Source organism: Phocoena sinus, chromosome 7 (genome assembly GCF_008692025.1).
Source record: "Phocoena sinus isolate mPhoSin1 chromosome 7, mPhoSin1.pri, whole genome shotgun sequence".
NCBI lineage: Eukaryota > Metazoa > Chordata > Mammalia > Artiodactyla > Phocoenidae > Phocoena > Phocoena sinus.
Genome location: NC_045769.1, coordinates 32,865,818 through 32,890,017, shown reverse-complemented (window position 1 = coordinate 32,890,017; position 24,200 = coordinate 32,865,818). Strand labels below are relative to the sequence as shown.

General features: G+C 33.1%; 1 protein-coding gene across 1 annotated transcript in view; it reads left to right on the top strand.

Moving 5' to 3' along the window:
• NBEAL1 (neurobeachin like 1) overlaps positions 1-21,407 on the top strand; it is a 188,425-nt gene extending 167,018 nt beyond the window's left edge. The window contains exons 49-56 of the mRNA XM_032637277.1: positions 1,098-1,207; positions 1,648-1,820; positions 3,350-3,444; positions 6,712-6,828; positions 7,190-7,351; positions 8,304-8,452; positions 10,353-10,488; positions 14,090-21,407. Of these exons, the coding sequence (XP_032493168.1) occupies positions 1,098-1,207; positions 1,648-1,820; positions 3,350-3,444; positions 6,712-6,828; positions 7,190-7,351; positions 8,304-8,452; positions 10,353-10,488; positions 14,090-14,191 (1,044 nt within the window). The 3' untranslated portion in view covers positions 14,192-21,407. The remainder of the gene's footprint in view (positions 1-1,097; positions 1,208-1,647; positions 1,821-3,349; positions 3,445-6,711; positions 6,829-7,189; positions 7,352-8,303; positions 8,453-10,352; positions 10,489-14,089) is intronic.
• Positions 21,408-24,200: the final 2,793 nt, after the last annotated feature.

Here is a 24,200-nt window from a genome sequence, read left to right as displayed (position 1 = left end):
CCCGTGTCCCCTTCATTGGCAGGCAGATTCTTAACCATTGCGCCACCAGGGAAGTCCTAGTTCTGTAATTCTAAAATTTATTTGGAATAATAAATATGTGAAAATACCAGGAAATTTTGTACGAGAAAATTGTGATGTAACTTCTTACTAGATGTTAAAATTTATTATAAGCAGTGAGAATAATGAAAATGAGATATAATACAGAATTGATAAAGGTCCGTCCACATGCAGGACATATTAGTGAGTACTTAAATTTCGTCATTTAATCCACTTAACAATCCTGTGAGATAGGCATAATTATTATTTCCCTTCCTCAGATGAGGAATTAAAACTCAGAAGTAACTTGCTCAAAGTCACAGAGCTAGCAAGCAAGGGACCCTGGCAAATGGACCAAACCTAGGTCTGTCTTATTCTAATTCTGTCACTTAGAAATGATAAAAATTGAGCATAGCACAGTGAAAAGTAGAAATTCCAGAGTTAAACCTATTTTTCTAATTATCCATATTGTGTGTTTGCTTAGAAAAAACATCTAGAAAGATATACAAAAATAATAAGTACTTTTGAGTGGCAGAATTGTGATTTTTCAATTTTAATACCTGTATATTTTTAAGTTATCTGAATTTTTTTTTTTTGGTAATCTGTTACTTTTGTCAAGGGAGAATAAAACTTTCCATTTTTAAATGCAAATATTCACTGTTACTGTCCCTAATAAAGGGAGACCTTCTTAATAATTCTTCATAAGATCTACTTATGATTTATGTTCTAAATGATAGGTGTCTTATTTTTATGGTAAGACTTGATCCTTAATTTCTTCTGACTGCCAACTAATAGAAGCTAGTAAACTTTGAGAAATTTTGAGGAAAATAATCTTATACTAAAGAAAGATACATTGGGACAGCTTTTCTTGCAGTAGGATAACAATGAGCTTTAACCATTTGAATTATTTTAAGACTTTCTTAATGAGTCTCATGTTTTAAGTACACAATCCCACACTATTCCCTAAGTGACAAATGCTAACATCATGTGAGCATTTGGTTATTCTATGTCATTTTCTTTAATTTTCATTTAATGTTTGTCTTCATGTGTTTCTTTTCCAGATAACAGTAAGCATGAATTACGTTATTGGAACCCATGGATGGCTGCCTTATGACAAAAACATTTCTAATTACTTTACATTCATCAGGGATCAAACTGTGACAAATCCAAAGTAAGTAAGTGAACATTTAAAGCAAAACAGGTACAGCTAGTACCTTATTGCCAGGAAAAGCAAATAGATTAAACTTTCCAACTTCCAGCTTTCCTGATCCTGGCATACCCTTATCTTGTCTACTTTGAGGCTGTTTACAGAATTGACAGTCTTACTAAATTGGCTTTGAAAGTCAAGATTTAAATCTTTTCCACACCTTCACCAATCTCAACTTCTTTACACTTAACCCTTGAGACTATTTTGTTACATGTATTTTTGTTTAATGAATAATATAAGATTAATGTAGTTTATGAATGTATTTATCACTTATCAATAGACATTTCAAAATGAACAGTTGAACAGACTTATTTTTTATTTCTTTTTGGAGAGATTAAAAAAATAGTTCATATTAGTCTAAGTGATCTTTTAAAGAAGAGTCTAATATTTAATTGTGTTTACAGAACTCAGCGTAGTATGAATGGACCTTTTGCTCCAGGGCTGGAGATCACTTCTAAGCTATTTATAGTATCACATGATGCAAAGTTGCTTTTTAGTGCTGGACACTGGGATAATAGCATTCAAGTGATGTCACTTACAAAAGGCAAAATTGTTTCACACAATATCAGACATATGGGTAAGCATTAACTTTTTTTTCCCTGTAAAAAATTTTTTCTGTTTTTTTCCTAACCATAATAGTAATACATACTCCTTATAAAAAGCATAAATTTTACCTTTGAAGCTAAGTGAACTTTTTAATAGAGTTGTGTTATGAATATTATATTCTTTCTTTAAGAGTGTCTAATGTATTTTGGTTATACTAAGCACTATATAAATTAAATACAGCTTCATAGTATCTGAAAGATGCTAGGCTAAGTCTGAAAAAATTGGTTGCTAGAATTAGAATTTTATGAAAAAATGGTAAAAAAAAATCTGTCATAGTTGAATAAGAAATCAACTGTCCTATTCTTTAGTAGTAAAGCATGAGAGAGGTAAAGTTGTTGAATATAGTTTAACCAGATGCTTCCTTTTTTTTTTTTTAACCTTTATCTATCTATCTATCTACTTATTTATTTTGGGCTGTGTTGGGTCTTAGTTGCAGCACATGGGATCTTTTGTTGCAGCACGCGGGCTCTTCATTGTGGCGCTCAGGCTTCTCTGTAGTTGTGGCGCGCGGGCTCCAGAGTGTGTGGGCTCTCTAGTTGCTGCACATGGGCTTAGTTGCCCCGCGGCATGTGGTATCCTAGTTCCCCGACCAGGGATCGAACCCAGGTCCCCAACATTGAAAGGCGGATTCTTAACCACTGGACCACCAGGGAAGTCCCTAACCTGGTGTTCTTAGTGTCTCAGTCTTTTCAATGTAAGAATAAAACATTGAGTAGATTTTTTCCTAATAAACCCATTAGGGAAGGGGAATGGAGTCTGTTACTAATTCTGCGCCAGTGACTCCCAAGGTGTCACTTAGCTCAGGTTTTTACAGTTTAGGAAAAATGTATTTTATATTGTGAATTTACAGTGTAATATGTACTATTTTGGCTACGGACACTTATTCTATAGGATTGCAGTTCCAGGGGGAATAGAAGGTGAATGGGGATAAGAGAGTAAGGGAGCAGAGAAGCATATCAAAATTAAGTGGGAGGGCTTCCCTGGTGGCGCAGTGGTTGAGAGTCCGCCTGCCGATGCAGGGGACGCGGGTTCGTGCCCCGGACCGGGAAGATCCCACATGCCGCGGAGCGGCTGGGCCCGTGAGCCATGGCCGCTGGGCCTGCGCGTCCGGAGCCTGCGCGTCCGGAGCCTGTGCCCCGCAACGGGAGAGGCCACAACAGTGAGAGGCCCGCATACCGCAAAAAAAAAAAAAAAATTAAGTGGGGATCCATTTAAAAGCTACCTAATCTCCTGCCAAGATTTTTGACAGGCATTCCCTTGCCTCATGTCTACTCTTCACCGTCAAAGAAGGGTGGCCTCAAAGAAAGCTCTCCTACATGATTTTAGTGCTCTCCTTTTTTATGTCAGCCTTTCCCAGTGCTTTTCCAATGCCATTCCTACATTTCTCCCTGCTAGAACAACTAATTTAGTAATAGTTTGAACATGACCTAAAATTGCCCTTATGATTCTGTTCTAGCCAAACTATGCCATTTCATTTTTTTACATTCCTTTTTCTTACAGATATTGTGACTTGTTTGGCTACAGATTACTGTGGAATACATTTGATTTCTGGTTCCAGAGATACTACATGTATGGTATGGCAGATAACCCAACAGGTAGTCACTCATTTAAATACTCTTGGTTTGGATCAGAGATTCACCCTGGGAATACTATTGAGATGTTCTAATAGAATACTGAATTTTTCTCTTACATTGAATGATTATTTGAGCTCCTTTGCCTCCTTTTACCCCTCATTCTGTTCTGTCTTAATCACCACTTTTTTCCCTAGGTTTATTGTTTGATTCATGACCTTATCTCATATTACCTTCCAAAGATAGCTCCTTATTAACTTCTTCTAGGAAAACAATTATTTTTCTTGTCTTTGTTAACATGATAATATTCCTATTTTCCTTTCAGGTGGAACTACTAGAAATTATAGATTTAGAATTTTCATCAACCTTATTATGTACTCTCATAATGTTGGTGCAAGGAAGTGTCTTTTTCTTTATGGCTTCTGGATTTTCTACCTTGCTTAGAAAAGTAAACAGGCATTTTCTCACTCCAAGTTTATAAAAATATCATCTAAAATAGTTCTTGTAACACTTTTCTTGTTTTATTTTTTTAAATTTCAATCTTTAATCCATTTCTATATTTTGTAATACAGAATATTTAATATTAGATATATAATTATGTAGAAAGTCATTTATGCTAGCATAAACAATTACCTACTAAATTGGATCTTTTTCTGTATTCCCCATTCTTTTACATTTATCTATTTCTGTGTCAACACCAAAATGTTTTTACTTTAATAGTTTAATATTTGGTAAGGCAAATCCCCTCTCACTGTGTTTCCTTTATTAACCACAGCTGTTCTTATATGAATATTTATTCTTCTGTATGAACTTTAAAAATACTTTAACTATATCCTCCTCAGAAAACTTCATTTTAGTCTTAATGAAATCATATTTATATATTTATTTGGTATGGATTGACATGTTTATAGTTATTCCTATCCAAAAATAGGAAATGTCTTTCCATATTTGTTTCAGGTCTTTTTGCAATGTCCTTTGATTTTTTTTTTTTTTTTTCGGTACACGGTCCTCTCACTATTGTGGCCTCTCCCGTTGCGGAGCACAGGCTCCAGATGCACAGGCTCAGCGGCCATAACTCATGGGCCCAGCTACTCCGTGGCATGTGGGATCTTCCCGGACCGGGGCATGAACCCGTGTCCCCTGCATTGGCAGGCGGACTCTCAACCACTGCGCCACCAGGGAAGCCCTGATAATATTTTTTAATAATTTTTTTCCATTTAGATCCTGTACTTTGTTATATTTACTTTTAATTATCCTATTTTTATGACTGTTTCAGTGGGATTTTTAAATCATTTTTATTTGTAACTATTGCTAGTAAAAAAAAAGCTATAAATTTCTATACAGTTATCTTATATCTAATTAGTTTACCAAATCCTCTTATCTAGCTCTCATAATTATTAGTATTTCTTGGATTTTCTGAAAACAAGGTAGATATACATTAATGTGATCTGAAAAAATAGTGCTTTTCTTTATCTTTTTCAATATACTAATTATTTCATTTTCTTACCCTCATACATTATTAGCAAATATAATAAAGCAAGAAAATTATAGTGTCTTATGTCTGATTTTGATGAAATTACCTTCATTATTGTGCCATTTAGTATACTGTTTGCTGTTAGGTTTCACTAGGTTTTTAAATTTTTATTTTATTTCAGTAGTTATCTTCCTTCCTTTTTTTTTTTTTGGTAGGCTTTTAGTTTTAATAAAATTTCAATTTACAGAAAAGATACAAAGGTAGCACATTTTTGCCATTTGTCTTAGCATTCTCTCCCAATCTTTTTCTCAGTATCTTTTTTTTCTGAATATTTTAAAAGTTGGAAACTCTATGTTCCTTTACCCCTAAACACTTCAGTGTTTCTTCTAAGAACAAAGACATACTTATACATAGCCACAGTGCAGTTATCAAAACTGAAATACTTAACATTTATACAATACCATTATCTAATCCACAGTCCAGGTTCTAATTTTGTCAGTAGTCCTAATAATGTTCTTTACAGCTATTTTCCCAGTTTCTCTTCCTTTTTTAATTTATAGTTTTACTTTTTCTTAATGTAATGTATTATGTTGAGAAGTGTCCTAGGTTTGAACCATCCTTGAATTTCTATAATAAACCCATATAATTCATGAGATATATTTTACTGCAGGATTTTATTTGCTAGTACTTTAGTTATTTCTTTACTTATAAGTGAAATAAATCTGTTTTTATTTTGTCTTTGCATGTTTAGTATTAAGATATGCAACCTTTATAAAATGAATTTGAGAAGAGTCCATCTTCCTCTGTAACTTGAATTGATTAAATAATATAGGAATTACTTAATATTTAAAAATTAGATAGAGTGGACTAAGCACTCAGACTGATACTCTTAGAGGAAGACAAATGTGACCCAAGTAATAGAGTGTCAGGCAGAATTCATTTACATTGTATAATGCTCGTAGAAGGTCTGGGCATTTATCTATGATAATCATAAACCAGATACCATGGAAACTACTCAAACATTCTATCATTATATATCATAGAAAGTACTGTATCAAACAAAGCACACTAAAAACAGATGAAGGAAACAAGTGCAGAGAGATTCCCTGCAATAAATTGTGCTATTAGAAGAATATAATAAGAATATCATTCAATAAAATAGGACCTCAAAGATGAAATTATAAACTAGCATAATAAGATGAAAAGGGAGATTGCAGAAGAATCAAGCTGAGACTAAAACCAATACTGTTACAATTATAAATAAACCCAATGCAGAAGCATCAAGGAACAAATTTGATGTGACTGAAAATCAAATTATTAGCATGGAAGAAAGATTTAAAGTAAAGTGAATAGAAATGAAAAAACAAAAGGATTAAAGCAATTAGAAAAAGAATGATAGCTATAGAAATCAAAGACAAGTCAGCATAAAGATAATTGATGTCCTTGAAATAATGACTCCAATAAATGAAAAAGAGAAAGTATTCAGAGATGTAATAGAAGTTTCTTCCAAGTAAAGGAAGAATAATTCTGTAGATGAAAAGGGCAAATAATATACCTGTTAAAACTAATCTAAATCAATCAACTTTAAAATTCTTCAGATTAAGTTTTTGAGCTTGAAAAGATTGAGAATAATTTGAGAAACCCAAGAATGAATACTTGTATGAGTAGACTTAGTGGTAAGAACTAGTTGCAATATCAGTTTGTGATTATAGACGGTTTAAATACAGTATAAACCTTTTTAAAGAAAATAGTGTACAAGAGGTACAGGTACTTGTACAAGGTACAAGTGTACCTTTGCTTTTCTGTTTTTATATTAGGGAGGTGTTCCTGTGGGCCTAGCATCTAAACCGTTTCAGATTCTGTACGGACACACTGATGAGGTATTGAGTGTTGGCATCAGCACTGAGCTAGACATGGCAGTGTCAGGATCAAGGGTAAGATTTCACCTTTAAAAATACTGATTTCTTTATACAAATTCAGAGGCAATATTTATATTTAATTTTTTTTCTAGAAGAATTGGTAAAAGCATAGAAATTTTATACTGTGTTTGCCTTGAACTTTGCAAAAGTAGAAAAATACAGAAAAAAAGAGACTAGATTCTGTTTGGGGATTTTACTGGTCTTAGTAGTTAAGACTTGAAATTTCAAGATTGGAATTTTTCCTAAGGTACATGTGTCCTTGGTAGAATAATCATTTTCTTAGTTCTTTTACCATATTTCTTTCTCTTGCTCAGTTTCTTTTCTTCTTTTTTGTTCTTCTTTTCTTTTCTCATTTTCTAATATTTTCTGTGTGTAGGATGGCACTGTGATTATACATACCATTCAGAAAGGTCAGTATATGCGGACTTTACGACCACCTTGTGAGAGTTCTCTGCTCTTGACCATTCCCAGTTTGGCTATATCTTGGGAAGGACATATTGTCATCTACTCCAGCATTGAAGAAAGTACCACCCTCAAGGTATACAACAGTTTTATGCAGTAGGGCTAGACTATCTGTAAGCCTGTCTTCTCCTTCCCACATTGTGTACATATGAGGAGGCATTCTGAAGAAGGAAAGAACACCATATTTTGAAAAGGATGTTTTCCTTTCATCATTCAATTTGTTCATTCCCTATCACAATATTAGCCTCATGTTTGATTTTGTTTTAGGGCTTTCTATAGCCCTATATGACTTCAAAAATAATTTCTGATTATGTGGGACTTCATAAGCTTAGGTGGAAATTACAACTGAATTAAATTCTTTTTGCACAAGACAGGGTATAAATAAACTGTGAATTTTCTATGTTTATTTCCTTTTGGTGATAAAGCTTTTTAAAAAATTAAGATAACTTTTTTTTTGTTTTTAATTTTATTTATTTATTTATTTATGGCTGTGTTGGGTCTTTGTTTCTGTGCGAGGGCTTTCTTTAGTTGTGGCAAGCGGGGGCCACTCTTCATCGCGGTGCACAGGCCTCTCACTATCGCGGCCTCTTGTTGCGGAGCATAGGCTCCAGACGCGCAGGCTCAGTAATTGTGGCTCACAGGCCCAGTTGCTCTGCGGCATGTGGGATCTTCCCAGACCAGGGCTCGAACCCGTGTCCCCTGCATTGGCAGGCAGACTCTCAACCACTGTGCCACCAGGGAAGTCCAGAGAACTTTTTTAGTTTTGTTTTAAGAATGTGGGTTTTGTTGGATGAGAGTTTTAATTCTTTTGGAGGGGTGAGATTTTTAATTCTATTAAAGAAGAGGAGTACTTGTTTAATATTTATTTACTTAGCAATCTGATTGAAATCACTTTAACAATATTTCTACCTACTTTCTCTTTAAGTATAACCATTTGTTTATTCCAAAGTTTTAAACCCAGTCATCATTCTGTGATAGTCATAGTTTTAATTTGAGATCATTAAATTTTCTTCAACTAATCTTTGCAGGATAAGAATGCATTGCATTTGTTTTCTGTAAATGGCAAGTATCTACGGTCTCAAGTCCTGAAGGAACAAGTATCAGATATATGTGTAATTGGAGAGCACATTGTCACAGGCAGCTTACAAGGATTCCTGTCCATAAGAGATCTCCACAGGTAAATAATAAGAATTATTAAAGTATCACTTCGGAAAAGATGGTAGTATTTTCAGCCCAGAGAGAGTAAAATCTGTAATCTAAGATTTCTAATCTTTTTTTTTTTTTTTTTTGATGTTGGGGGTAGGAGTTTATTAATTAATTTATTTATTTTTGCTGTGTTGGGTCTTCATTTCTGTGCGAGAGCTTTCTCTAGTTGTGGCAAACAGAGGCCACTCTTGATCGCGGTGCACAGGCCTCTCACTATCGCGGCCTCTCCTGTTGCAGAGCACAGGCTCCCGACACGCAGGCTCAGTAGTTGTGGCTCACAGGCCTAGTTGCTCTGCGGCATGTGAGATCTTCCCAGACCAGGGCTCGAACCCGTGTCCCCTGCATTAGCATGCAGATTCTCAACCACTGCGCCACCAGGGAAGCCCAGATTTCTAATCTTTTTGTTCATCATTTATTATGAAGATGTCTTTTTGGCAACTATGAAAAAAATTGGGGAAGATGAAGTATTTCTGGGTTGGTAATGAAATATAGATGTACATTTTAAAAATGCAGAAAATTTTATGTTGTGTACATTTTACCACAATTAAAACAACATTTTTAAGTAGCCAGAAAAATTTTTTTCCATAGTGCCAAGCCTGGATTATGGATTTGGAAATTTGTACAATTATAGTTTGAATTTTTAGAAACTAAAGTTAGGTTTAAAAAAATTTTTTAATTGTGCTAAAATAAAGTTTTTTTTTTTTTTTTTTTTTTTTTTAAGACTAGTCAAGTGCAGTAGTGAGAGAAGGGGGGAAAGAGTAGAACGAGGAGTTCGATCTGTAACTGACTGTAGACAGTCAATTGAGATAACTCACTACCTTCGGACCAGCCTAAAATAAAGTATTTTTAAGGCTAGCACATCTGTTCTTGATTTTGTATGTCTGTGTTTAAAATCGGTGAGGAGTCTTTTGTTATTTCACCCAGTGAAGGAAAAGATGTTTGAAAAATGGATATGTGGATATGTTTTTAAGTTTGGTATTCTTCATGTTTACCAACTTATATACACAAAGCACTGTTATTCCCTGCATGCCCAAATACATTTTTTTCTTTTCTTCTCATTTAAAAAACTTACTGTGACATATTTATACTCCTCAAAGTATCTTGGCCCCTCCCAAAGCCCTTTTTTTCTGAATCATTTCCTGATCCAGAGTGTTCTCTTATTACATTCATATCAGAATCACTTCGGTACCAACATTGCTTCCCTGTTTTTGTATTTTCCTTCTCATTTTTGTCATTCTTTCTCATGTGGTAGAGCATTGAGTCCACATTTCAGTAACGTCTTTCCAATATTTTGTATTACAACCCTAATCTTAGGGTATTGTTAGGAGAATCCCAAGTTAGAAAAAAATTAATGGAATCTTCTGGCAGGTTAGTCTAGACCATAGTATGTACATCCTAAGGTTCTTCATTCTCTAATCATAAAAGCTGTGAGCATTTTTCATAATGGGGTGTTATATTTTATACCATATTATATTTTAAAATATTTTATATTGTATATTACATCTTTTAAGACAAAGCAAATATACCAATTTTATTTACCTTATCCCCCACCAACACACACTTTTTGAGCTTTTGTCCTTTTTATCCAACTTTTGCTCATTAATCAACAAGGTGAAAATCGTTTCGTGAGCACATATATGGTTAGAAGGCAAACAGATGTTGGAAATAGAAAAAAAAAATCTGTTAAGTATTTTAAGTAATGCTATAAATGTGGGCCTTTGTGTCACTCAGGTTTTCTGAACCTAAGTTCCCACATCTGTAAAATTAGAATGCAGAATTAGATGATCATTAAGTTATCTTTCAGGTATAAAATTCTGTGAATCCATTGTATATCCATGTAATTATGTGTGTGTTTTTTATTTCTCTTCTAGTTTGAATCTCAGCATCAACCCATTAGCCATGCGATCGCCTATCCACTGTGTTTATGTAACCAAAGAATATAGCCATATTCTTGTAGGATTAGAAGATGGCAAACTGATTGTCGTGGGTGTTGGCAAGCCAGCTGAGGTAAAACCTAGCGTCAAGAATTTAGTTTCCCGTACTGTTGGGGTTTCCTTTGGTTCTTTATTCCAGCTGAATCAGAAGTCTCCATTATGGGTAAACAAATTGAAAAACAAATTTGATTTTTCAAACTACAGTAAATGAAAGGGGATAAAACTAGTATTTCAAGAGTGATGTTTATATTATGATATTATTGAAATCACACATTTAACAGTTTATAACTCTATATGAAGAAGAAAGTTCTTTTATTCTGTTTTTCCAAATCTAGATTTTAGACCACATACTTGAATTTTTAATACATAAAAGCATTTGTAAAAAATGAAATATAGACTCAAACAACAAAACTACTTACCTTATTATTATTATTTTGTTAATTTGCCCATGCTGCGCAGCTTGCGGGATCTTAGTTCCCTGACCAGGGATCAAACCCGGGCCCAGGCAGTGAAAGCACTGAGTCCTAACCATTGGACTGCCAGGGAATTCCCCAAACTATATACTTAACTTTAATTTCAACAAATATTCAGCATGATTGTATGTCAGTTGTACTTTTGTAAAAGCATCATATTTTTTTAACTTAGAACTACAAATATCCCCATATAAATGTGCTAATTCTCAATGAATTTCCTGTAGTTCCTATAAATTTATTTGCCAGTGGTTTATTAATTACTGAATATTCAGATATAAATGTAACACTGTTCCTATGAAAACTTAGTGGCTATACTCCAAGTAATCTAGTGATTCTTCTAGAAAATTTATTTTGTTACACAAACTCATATTTAAGCATTATAAATTTTTATTGGTATCATTGGTCTTTTCTGAGAAATCTAAAATGACCTCTGCATGGGTTATTTCAAGAGAAGACATTACTGAATAACATACTGTCAGTAGTTATAATAAATCTATTACAGATCATAGGAACCTTTTTTTAAATAAATATTTTAAGATTTTGTTAGTCCTTATACTCTTTTTCAGGATATTATTTTAACAAGAGAGGTCTTATTAAATTAAAGTGATTGGGACTTCCCTGGTGGTCCAGTGGTTAAGACTTCACCTTCCAGTGTAGGGGTGTGGGTTCGATCCCTGGTCTGGCAACTAAGATCCCATGTGCCTCCTGGCCAAAAAACAAAACATAAAACAGAAGCAGTATTGTGACAAATTCAATAAAGACTTTAAAAAATGGTCCACATCAAAAAATCTTAAAAAGGGCTTCCCTGGTGGCGCAATGGTTGAGAGTCTGCCTGCCGATGCAGGGGACATGGGTTCATGCCCCGGTCCGGGAAGATCCCACATGCTGCGGAGCAGCGAGGCCCATGAGCCTTGGCCGCTGAGCCTGCGCGTCCGGAGCCTGTGCTCCCCAACGGGAGAGGCCACAACAGTGAGATGCCCGCGTACCGCAAAAAAAAAAAAAATCTTAAAAAAAATAAAGTGATTGCAACAACATTTAGTTTCAGGTGTAATGATTCCCCAAATAATGTCAGCAAGTCTGTATCTCGATATTTCACTTACATTTAAAACATTTTAAGCGTTTTTACATTCAGTAGTAGAGTTTCTTGATTAATATATTTCCCAAGTAAAGATTTCCCTTCTGTCCTCTGCTGTGATGATTACTTGAGAACTCTGCTTAGACATTACTCTTTGAGTATGTTTCACTTTCTATGGTTTACTCAAGTGCCTTTAAATTTGCCTGCCCTCCAACTTAGGTAATTTGTTAAGTTTACAATTTTACTGAATTAAAAAAAAATGAAATGACGTTATGTGCACACATTTAAAAAAAATTGATTGGAAAAAAATACCTAAGTAACTTCATTTCATAGGCCTAAATCAGTGTTTTGTAATATTTACCAAATAAGTTTTTGGTCCTCATTGAAAGATTTATGTATAGTCTACAACACATGGAATTTGAATTGTGTATAGATTTTGAATAAAAGTATTTTTTATCGATTTTATATCTTTGTAAAATACATTTTCCATCAGCTGAATTATGGACCTACTTTAGTAATAAATAATCTAATTTAGTACTCAGAATTTTGCATATTTATTAAATACAACTTTATGTGAACGTGTAGAAATTAAATAGATCAATAGTTATGAAAAGAGTTCTATTTCAACATCTATTTTTATCTAAAATATCAAAATCTTGATTAATGTATATTTTTAAATCATGTATCAGTTTTTTTTTTGTTTTTGGGTTTTTTTTTTGCGGTACGCGGGCCTCTCACTGTTGTGGCCTCTCCCGTTGCAGAGCACAGGCTCCAGATGCGCAGGCTTAGCGGCCAAGGCTCACAGGCCTAGCCACTCCGCGGCATGTGGGATCTTCCCAAACCGGGACACGAACCCGTGTCCCCTGCATCAGCAGGCGGACTCTCAACCACTGCGCCACCAGGGAAGCCCCATGTATCAGTTTTACATATTATACTGTCAGTATAAAATCCATATTTATAAATTAGATGTTAAAGTGGAACTAGATTAATGGAAATAACGGTTTTGGAAATACATCTGGAAATGAAAATGCAAAGCAAACATGCCAAAGTGTCTTTGCCTGCGGCTTATCTTTTATCGCTCCAATAAGTGGACCCTAGAAAAGTACCATTAAAAAAGGGAAGCAGATGAAGCACCATTAAAAACTAGATTGCTGGGGCTTCCCTGGTGGCGCGGTGGTTGAGTCCGCCTGCCAATGCAGGGGACACGGGTTCGTGCCCCGGTCCGGGAAGATCCCACCTGCCTCGGAGCGGCTGGGCCCATGAGCCATGGCCGCTGAGCCTGCGCGCCCGGAACCTGTGCTCCGCAACGGGAGAGGTCACAGCAGTGAGAGGCCCGTGTACCGCAAAAAAAAAAAAAAAAAAAAAAGAAGATTGCTCTTGGGAAGTAATTCCAACGAATCGTATGCTTAGATTGAGAAATGTTTCCCATGTGGAGTTTTGTTGCCCTATGTAGAAGTATAAGCACTTTTAGAGGGGCATTAACCCACTGATTCAATTAATTTTGATTAATAATTGTTATATGCTGAGAAGTGTGCTAGGTGATAAAACATTTAATGGTGGAAAAATATGATTCTAACCTTCAAAGAGCTTATGCTATTCTTATTTTCTAAATTACTTATCATGCTATTGTTAAAGATTTTTTTACATTCTTAGATCAAACTATTTAAAATTTACTTCCTTTTCATCAAAATGTTATTTTACTTTCTTCTTATCATTGTGATTGTCATTAATAGTACTGCAAATATAAGAGGAGAAAGTTCCCCACAACTATGTGTCTTGTTGCCTGATTAAGTATAATTTGAGAAGATTATTTTAATGAAGTGAAATGTAGTTTTGTAAATATATAAAGTAAGGGAGTCTTTTAATTTTGATATGTGGCACATTTAATTTAAAAATTTGTACATTGGTATTAAATCTTTCTCAACTAAAAGACAATCAATGAAGAAAGCCTTTTAATTATTATTAATTAAGAATCATTAAAATGTTAATGATTCTGCTAACAATACCTATTTCTTGTACATTCTACAGAATCATTGTCTTGTATATCAGTTTCATTTATTTATTTATTTATTTATTTATTTTTCTTTCTTAATAACATCTCTTCTTCATTTTTCTGGATTAAACAGATGCGCTCAGGTCAGCTTTCTCGAAAATTGTGGGGATCTAGCAAGCGGCTCAGCCAGATTTCAGCTGGAGAGACTGAATATAATCCTCAAGATTCCAAGTGATTGTTATTTCTGCTGTCTGTCATGGATAACTGAAATTTGATTTATTGCTTTGTCACTTTAATCTGTGACAGATTAAATGTGATATTAAATCACTTTAATGTCACACCTCTCAACTATCTTAAATGTTTCAGGGCTGTTATCCCTGAAAATCATTTAGGGATTACCAAAATTTGGTATCATATGTGTATAAAGTCATAGGTTATATTATTATTATCCACTAAAAAAATTTCTGGTTAACATCACTGAATCTATCTTATTAACTAATTCTTGGTCTACACTAAGATGAATTTGAGAAAATACATTTGATTAGATTTAGTAGTTTATTTCTAAAGATCATTAGATCCATTTTAAAAAATAAACTTCTAAAAATAAAGAAGCTAAATTCAATTTGCTTATTCTAAACAGCAAAAGTTGAGGTATTTCTAATAAAAGAGTAGCAATAATGGGACAGTTGAGAGATACGGCTTTTAATACATTCTTTAGTTAATCATTCTCCTATTTACTGAATAAATCATCCTAAATACATCAATTTTATTATGGAACTTCTGATTGGAGATAATATTTTAAAAGCATCTGTTGCATACTTGGATTTTTAAAACTCAGTGTAAATTACAGGTTTTCATGATAAGTTGAAAACAAGACTTTTGAAACTGGTACATTGGCTCATCCCACTACTACTTAGCATAGTACTAATGAGAATTTATTGCAATGTATTATTATCCTTAAATAATAAATGTTGAGTAGGAGTAAGAGAAACTAGAGACACATTTTGTGGATATATTTCATTAGTAGTAGAGTTAAGGAAAAATGCTCATTATGATTTTGACAGCTGGGTCCTTTAAGTAGCATCTGCAGCTCAATTTATATGTGCAAAGTACAAAATTTCTTGGCTTTTTCTTTATTAAACACTGTTTTCCCCCAATAATTATTGGAGTTAGCAATGATACCCAAATATATTACATTTTTACTTATTTCATATGATTGATGAATGAACCGAAAAGATATGCATAACTTAAACTAGTCATTTGGATATAGTAATTTTTAAAAATACACGTTTCTATTTCATGTTATGTATAACTTTCAGGATTACAATTAATTTTATTATACATAGCTAGATGTTACATTATGCTTTTAAACTAAAAGGCTGATAGATTTAATTCAAAGAGATTGTTAAACTTCGTACTTTCATAAGGTCATATTTTGAGTTAGAAAGTTTTTATAACTACGAGTGTCCTTAATCCGAGATTTCACAGGTTGGGGGGAATTTATGAATCCCTTAAAATTGTGTGGAAATTCTGTATGTTAGCTGCATTTTTTTTTTTTTTCAGGAATGAATGGTTGGGTGGCTTTATTAAAAGGGTCTGCGATTGGGGGAAAAAAAGACTTTTTACAACAATACCTTTTAAAAATAATAATATTCTTTTTTCTACAAATTATAGATTTCCTTATATCCAATTTTCTTCTCAATTGAATCTTTGAGAAATTCTTCCTTTGTAGTCCTTTCCTGTTGCCCATGGTATCTAATACCCTTTTCTTTATAATCGTATGAGTGAGTACAAAATTTATGGCAAGTAAAGGATTTTGTTTAGGGAAACTTTTTGATAGATTTGATTGGCTTGTATTAGGACTTGTAAAAAGTTATAGAAGAATTTTCTTTCCAGTTATTTACAATCCTCTGTTTTATTCAGTAAAAAACCGTTATGTTTTAGGTAAATCACACTGAAATAAACTGATGCAGCAAGTGTAAAGTAGAACATATGCAAATGTGAAGGTTTCCTTTTTGAGGACTTCAGTAACTAGTGGTGAAAATGTCTCAAAACAAGTCAATAGAGATAATTATCATATATTAAGATTTATTTCTTGTTTTTTCATTCTATTTTCATTTTTTATCTTATATATTTTAGGAGGTTTCAAGTCAAGAGAAACAAAACGATGGGGTTTTCATATTTTAAATTTGATTTTTAAAAAACTGTTTCTAAATCAAAACTTTGGAAATGTTTCTTTTGCCTATTTATCTAGAGATTTTGGTATAAGGATGTTTATTTTTAAGGTCACTTAATATTGGTTTTGGAAGTTATTTTGGATGATTATAAGTTACAAAAAAATCTAACTTAGATTATTAGGGGAAAATTCCTAAATTTTTGGTATTTTACTTTGCTACTGTTTAGATGGAGGAGCTAAACAAGCAGTATTTGTTTTATAGCACAAATATGAAGAAGCTTTTTTCACAGTAGATACCCTACCTAGAGTAATAGTAGATGTTCAGAGCAGTGGGATTAACCCTTATATAGTATTTTCCAAAAAGTGAAAACCAAAAATGTAAAATTTGGAGGAAAATCTTTAAGAATATTAGCAACAGTCTAGAAGAATGGAACTTAAAGTTTACTAAATAAGCAAATATAGTAGTAGCATTGGCTGAATAATTCCTCTTTTGAACAGTTTAGACCACTGATTAAAAGTCACTAGATAAAAATCACTGTGAAGATATACCTTGAGGGATTATGGTGTATTTACATAGAAATTATTTCTGTATTGTATAATGGGAGAAATGAACAGTATCATTAGAGTGCAGTAACAGGTGGACATTTCAGATGATGAATATAATTATCTCAGCTGTTATATGAAGTGTGTTGTCTTTGAAGAACTTTTCATCTGCTTTTGTTTCTTGACACTCGTGATAGAAATAAAAATGTCAGCATCCTGATGATGTGGAGCAATTTATACTAAGGAGATGATTTTTTTTTAGAAAGTGAGGTCAAGTATTAAAACATACAATAGAGGTACTCATTTAGAGAATAAAGAAACTTTATAAGATTTTTTTTTCAACTCTTCCCAATCAGTATTCTGTCATTACTTAGATAAAATTGGAGGAGAGAAGAAAAAATAGAGTAGGGCATGAATGAAGCTTGGCCAGTTTAAAATCATATAAGCCTGTGAAGCTCATGTCATCTATGAATCAGTTTCTATTCGTTTCCTTTAGGTCGCAGTGCTTTTTCAGGTCACATCCTTTTGTAGGAGAGAAAATGCCAATTATTCATTTGTCATTAACTAGGCTCCCTTCTTTCTCTATGTAAGGCATATAAAAATTATCCTTCAAGAACTAGTATTGAAAATCAGTTTAATGCTTCTGAAGGAATAAGTGTGCCCTCATAATTAATTAGAATTTAGATTTGAAAGTTAAATCCTTACCGAAGATTTTTTGTATTTTGCTTTAATAGGAGTAAGCAGAGGAAATTGTTAACCTAATACCCTATTTTTATTTAATGATGACACATGGCCTTTGCCTTTAAGTATATTTTATATTGCTATTACTAAAGAAATCACTAATGGAAATCTTTTAATTGAATTTAAAGAGGTTAGCTCCTTTTATATATTTATATTTATAAAGTGAATAGCATTGTCTTTATCACCTTTCCAATGAAAAGATGCAAGTGCATGGACTATATATAAATATTATATAAATATTAAATAATATTATATAATATGTAATGTCCTGTGGGGGTGTGTATATATGAAGGTTGGTCTCTTAAAATACATCATTAAATATGTAATCCATAAATAAGTTCTTAAACCTGTCTTTAGGATATAGTTTTTGACTGATACAAGAAATGAAATACATTTTTTTTTTTCTCTAAATCTAATCTGTTGTTTTCCTTTATCAGGCAGACTCATAGCTTGTCCTGACACTATTTTTTTTGTTTTTGTTTTTTTTTGTGGTACGCGGGCCTCTCACTGGTGTAGCCTCTCCCATTGCGGAGCACAGGCTCCGGACGCGTAGGCTCAGCAGCCGTGGCTCACGGGCCCAGCCGCTCCGCGGCATGTGGGATCCTCCCAGACCGGGGCGCGAACCCGTGTCCCCTGCACCGGCAGGCGGACTCTTAACCACTGCGCCACCAGGGAAGCCCTATAGCTTGTCCTAATTACTGTTTCTCTCATCAACTAAAACTGTTCTTTCCCAGTAAGTGACCAGCCTCAAACATTTTTATCACTTTAAACAAATACTGTTCTCAGTATTCTTTTTGCCTTATTCATTTATCATACGTACATTTGATTTGCTTTAAACTTGATCATCCAGAACATTGTTATAGAGAGTTTTCCTATATCAGAGCCCTTGTTGTGTTTTTTCTCATGACATTAGGCAACAATATAGTGTTATCAGTCATCATTGGCCACAACTTTACTTCTTTAATTTGAATCTAGCATTTTCAAGGCCATTGTTTCCTAACTGAGATTGTAGATCAGACTTCTCTGTGAAGTTTTATAAATATACAGAAGTTTAAGCGCTACTCTGGATACTCTGAATCTCTTTACTTGATATTCTTGGTATAAAAAATTGTCTCAGGGTTATTATATTAAATCTTAAAATATTTTCTGCTATAGAAATTATATCCATTCATTTTTATAAATCAGATCCGATATTCACAGGCTTATTTAAAAATAGGTTTAATCATTATCCTTGAAGACATTTTTTCTAAAATTTGCTTGGAATGGCTTTCTTATCTTTGTTTTGCATGCCGTGGAAACAACCAAATTTCCTTTTCAGTTTGCGTTATTCCTATCATAAACTCTCTTCAGACCTTTCACATTTGAAAATTATAAATAAAATTTGCCTCCAAAAAAGTGTTTGCTTGTATTAGTTCCTAGTGGCTATCAGTGAATATTTTGCATATCTGAGTTAGGTAACATTTTAAACTATTAATAAAAAACATGAGTAACAAAATGCTAGATTTAAAACGTAGACTTAGATCTCTTACAGCGTTGAAGCTAGTAATCAGTAGTTTTCCTAATTAAAAGCATTGGATAAATTCCCTAAGCACTTCTGAGGACTTTTGTAGGTATAGCCTCTGTATGGAAATACTCTTTAAATTTTCATATGGAAAATCTTAGTATTACAAAAAATAAAGCATTAACATTTAAGATATTTAGGCCTGTACTGGAAATGATTCAAATTTTCTACATTAAAAATGTAAGGTCATCTTAGATTATAGGAGTTATGCTTTTCTTCAGTATAAGAAGCTTGTGTAAAAGTGGCTGTCTTATCAGGTACTTTTCTGATACATTGTAGTAATTTATCAGATACATCTTCTTAGATTATCTCACTGACATTTGTCACATGTGGGTGATTTCTAAACACATTGTAGGATTTGGACCTATGAAGCTAATGGCTTTAGTGAAAAATAAAAGGACAGAGATAAAATTGTATTTACTTTTGTCTTCATGCCTTTAATCTTATAACTGAAAATTCAGAGAAAAAGAACAAGTAGAAATTCACTAATTCAACATTTGTTTTCTGTGGTTTAGTTTTAACATGTTTCCTTGGAAACTTATTTTGCAAATATTACCATAATAATAATAACACCACAATATTGTCTCTGAATTGAAAAAGTTACCCATTCATTTTCAAAGTTGACTGCCAGTGGACTTTTGGATGTTTGTGTGTGTGTGTGTTTTCACTTATAATATGATGGCTGTCTCATTATTTAAAATTTATAACTATTTTTGAGTGTACAAACTGATTAGCTATTTATAATACTATTATAATATAGCACTGTAATTTGAGAATAAGAAAACAAGTTAGGATTTAGGTGGGATTGAAAAATAAAATTATATTTTATTGATTAAAATATAGACTTTTAAAAAAGAAGTCTTATTCCAATTGGACCTTTTAAAATTTTATTTTTCTAATAATATATTTCATCTTAATGTGTATAAAACTAGAGTTTCTCTGGTAGCCAGTGTACTAAATAAATAGTTACTGTTAAAATGATATTTTTGTTGTTCCTTATCTTGGAAACATTTCCCCACAATATCTAAGCAATGTGTTTTAAGATTTATTGGGCTCAACCTACAAATTCAACAAATACTCCTTTTGCATTTTGGAGGAAAAAACTTAACTGTGATATACATATTTTGCTCGTCAGAATGCTAAAATTATATTAATCAATAAACACTTTAGAAAGTAGTTCTGGTAAGGAGACATCTGTTGTTGGACTTAAGTGAAAAAATTTCAACCTCTTAGTTTCTTATATAGGGATTAAAGAGAATAACTTTATTCCTTTGGGATTTTAACTGGTTTTCTTGGATATTTTTCAAAGTATTTAATTATAATAGTTTCTACATTTCTTCCAAAATTATGGCATATTACAGTACATCTTACTGTTAAAGATCTTTTATATTTTTGACTTTTTTTTCCTATTATGCTTTTTACTGCTGTCTCCGATTCATAAATACCATCACCAAAAATTTTTTGTGGCTACTGTTTATTTTATAGTTAGCTTTAACCATATGGCTGGTCTATTCTCTTCAGGAATTCCTAACGGGTATGGCTTTCTTTCCCCCAGCTGTTTGCTTTTATAGACTTAGAGCAAAAAAAATTAGCAAAAAATAATGAGAGATCTAGCCAGTCATTTTCTATCAGATGCATTGCTATAGAAGTGAATTCATTAAGACTGAAAAATATTGAACACATATAATTTGTCTCTTATGTCAGTTTTTCTGGGACCCAGATTAAATAGGAGCATTTCAGTGTTATCATAGAAGTGACAGTGACTTGAATGCATACACACACACACACACACACACACACACACACAGTCAATTCAGAGGAGGATAGATGAAAATTTGGAATTGTTTAAAAAAAATACTTGCAAATCGTGCTGCTACTTAAATATTTAAGGAATTCAAACAGTTATGTAGTTATCGTAAAGTGTTCCTTGTCATTTGTTCTACTGGAATTGACCATGAAAAAGAATATTAAGCCTTATTTATATCCAATTATTGACTGTGCAAACTGTGACTCAATGGATATTCGTATGCCAAAAAAAAAAAGTTTTTAAAGTTGAGAAAGTTTTAGACTTAATAAAGATGTATAAATAATTTTGATTAGTATTCTCACTATAATGAAGCTACTGTTAATTTGGTGCAATACATTCTTCCCTTTCTCATCCTTTTAAAATTAAATATATAAGATGTATGTTTTGTTTTGTTACTTTGAATTTTGTTTAAAAATTTTTCAGTGTGTGTATATGAACTAATGTTTGATTTGTTTCTGTATAGCATGAATGAAGATAATAATTGAAAAATTTGCACATTTTTTAGTCCTTTGGAAATTTGTATTCTAACAGTTTTTAAGAATATGCATTTATTTTGTACATAATAAATTTAGCTTTGTATAGGAAAATGGGTTTGAATCAAATAAAAAATGATGTTTTCTTCAGCTGGTTTGTAATTCTCAATTTTATAGAGTCTGATTAGAACTTAGCATTGGCTGAGTTATTTGAGTAGACAAGGGATTGAATACAGTATTTAAGCAGCAAATTGATCCCTGCTTCTTTCTCATATGAGCAGAATTTCTTCTGTAGTCCTATGTGCACAAGATAAATGTTATGTTAATTGACCAGTTTTTGTTGTATATAACAACAGGTATTAAGCCTTTCGTTTTAAAGCCACCTCAGAAACATGGTTATGAGCTAGAAATCTCCATTTGTAGCTAATTGAATAATACATTAGATTGGTTTTTTTAAAAACACTTATTCCCTTTCACAGTTAAAATCTTTTACTCATCAACTTTGACAGTGTAGATGTTGACCTATTCCTATCCTATACACTTTATATTTGTGGATAAGGGTAACAGATTGAATGTAAGTAACTGTATTTTAGTTTCCTCCATATTAGAGTTCTGGCAGAACAACAGTGAAGGCATAAACCTACAAGGATGAGGGTGTAAGCCTAAAAGGACAAAGAAAATAGAGAAGATAATCAGTATAATTTTGGAAGGTGGAAAATTAATGGATTCAATCTGGATGAATCTAGACTTACAGGGTGCCTAAGATAACAATAGGTACCTAAGTCTAAATCTCTCCACATGTCCTCCAAAAAACTATACAGATAAACAAAAACAAATGTATCCTCAAATATCCCATGCCTTCAAGATATCAAGAAGACAGATAACACGACAAACATCAAATTACTTAAAAATAGAAATATAAAAAGCAAATTCCAACAGAGCTATCTCTTAAGTTTCTATAGTAAGCCTTTACAGAAAGCAAGGAGATTCCAGAAAAACTTGAGGGTAGTTGATTAGAGAACCTAAGACTGAGCTATATAAAAAAAAAAGACTCCCAGAAAGAGAAAGCCCATCCTAAGTGCAAAAATACTGAACAAGAGTTTGAGTGGATCAGAGTACTGCATACAAAAAGTGGACTTAGTGTGTAGGATTTGACATGGCAATCTCAGAAGACATTCTTAAGAAGAATGTAGAAATGCAATTGCTTTGTAGACTAGTTGGTGAAAGAGGAAAAAATGGGGGAAATTTAGGATTTAGGATCCTGCATGCAAGAGAGAAAAATATTGAGAGATATGTAATTCTACCCATCACCCTCATCTTCCCAAAACTAAAATAAAAAAACTACAATCCATTATCTATCATGAACGATGACACGAAAATCCTTAAGTGAATATTAGCAGATCATTTCTAGCAGTGTTTAAGAAGTATAATGCCTCATGACCAAGTGTGGTTCATCCCATGAATTTAAGATTGGGTTAATGTTTAAAATGTCACCTGTTTAAGATAATTCTCAGTAGACTGAAAATAGAAAACTTTCGTAATAAAGTATATTTATGAAAAACCTATAGCTAACATAATATTTAATGTAAAAGACTGAATTCTTCCTAAATTAGGAATAAGGTAAGAATACCTATTCTCACTATTATTCAACATTGTACTGGAGACTCTAGCTAGTGCAATCATGCAAGAAATAAAACAGCATACATATTGGAAAGGAGACAGTAAAAATATCCTTTTGTGGTTAACAAGCATGTAGAAAATTCTAAGATATCTATGTACACAAAACAGTAGAACTTATGTAATAAATGAGCCAAGCAAAGATACAAGGTGAATACAAAAATAGATCATATTTCTGTATTCTAGCAATAAAAATTGTAAATACAGTTTACAATATCTTGAAAATATTAAATACTTAGGAAATAAAATATTTGCAGGACATGTACACTGAAACTACAGAATATGGCTGGAAAAGTGGAATAAAAAATAGATTTGAAGAAACTGAAAGGCTGATTCTAAATTTTATAGGGAAATGCAAAGGACACAATGTCAAAACAATTTGAAAAAGAACAAGGTTGGAAGACTTAACTCTGATTTCAAGAATTAGAGCTACAGGAATCAGACATTGTGGATTATCCAGCATAAGGATAGACATGTAGGTCAAAAGGAGTAAATAGAAGGCCTTTAGATGTGGCCATATATATGATGAATTGATTTTCTACAGATGTGCCAAAATAATTAAATGAGGAAAGAACAGTCTTTTCAACAAATGGTGCTGGAACTGATGATTTATTAACTTGAAGCAAATTATAGACCTAAATGTAAAACCTACAACTATAAACTTGCAGATGAACTCATAAGAATACATTTTACAATCTTATGTCACAGCTAAAGAATCTGAGTTTAGGAAAGCTGAATCTTTTATAATGGGCTGCAAGCACACCTTCCTGACCTTTGCCCTGGAGGGAAACATTAATACTGATGAGGAAGCAAACCTGCCTTCTACTCCAGAAGGAGACTATTTCTGCCTTCCAAGTAGTTTGCTGTACAAACATCCTAGAAAAGATACGTCCAGAACAAAATGGCAGTTAATACCTTGCTCTTAAGAGACTCAGTTTCCCAACACTGCCTATCATCTGCTAGGCCTTGTCAGACCACCACATCTTAAGGACCATAGGGAAGACATAAGCTGCATGAGCAAGTAGCCCAGATCCCCAGAGTATCCACCACTGTCGTACCAGTGCCCCTTCCTCAGCTAACACATTCGGTTTTATAAGTGATCTTGTATGATCAGATGGAGGAGGAAGAAAAGGACCAAGCTTCATTTACAGATGGGATGGCTCAGTATGTGGGGAAAGCCAAAAATGGGTAGCATTGAAGCTTTACTTATGGGTGGTTTTGAAAAACAGTGGCAAGGGAAAACCACCTCCATGGGCAGATCTTTAG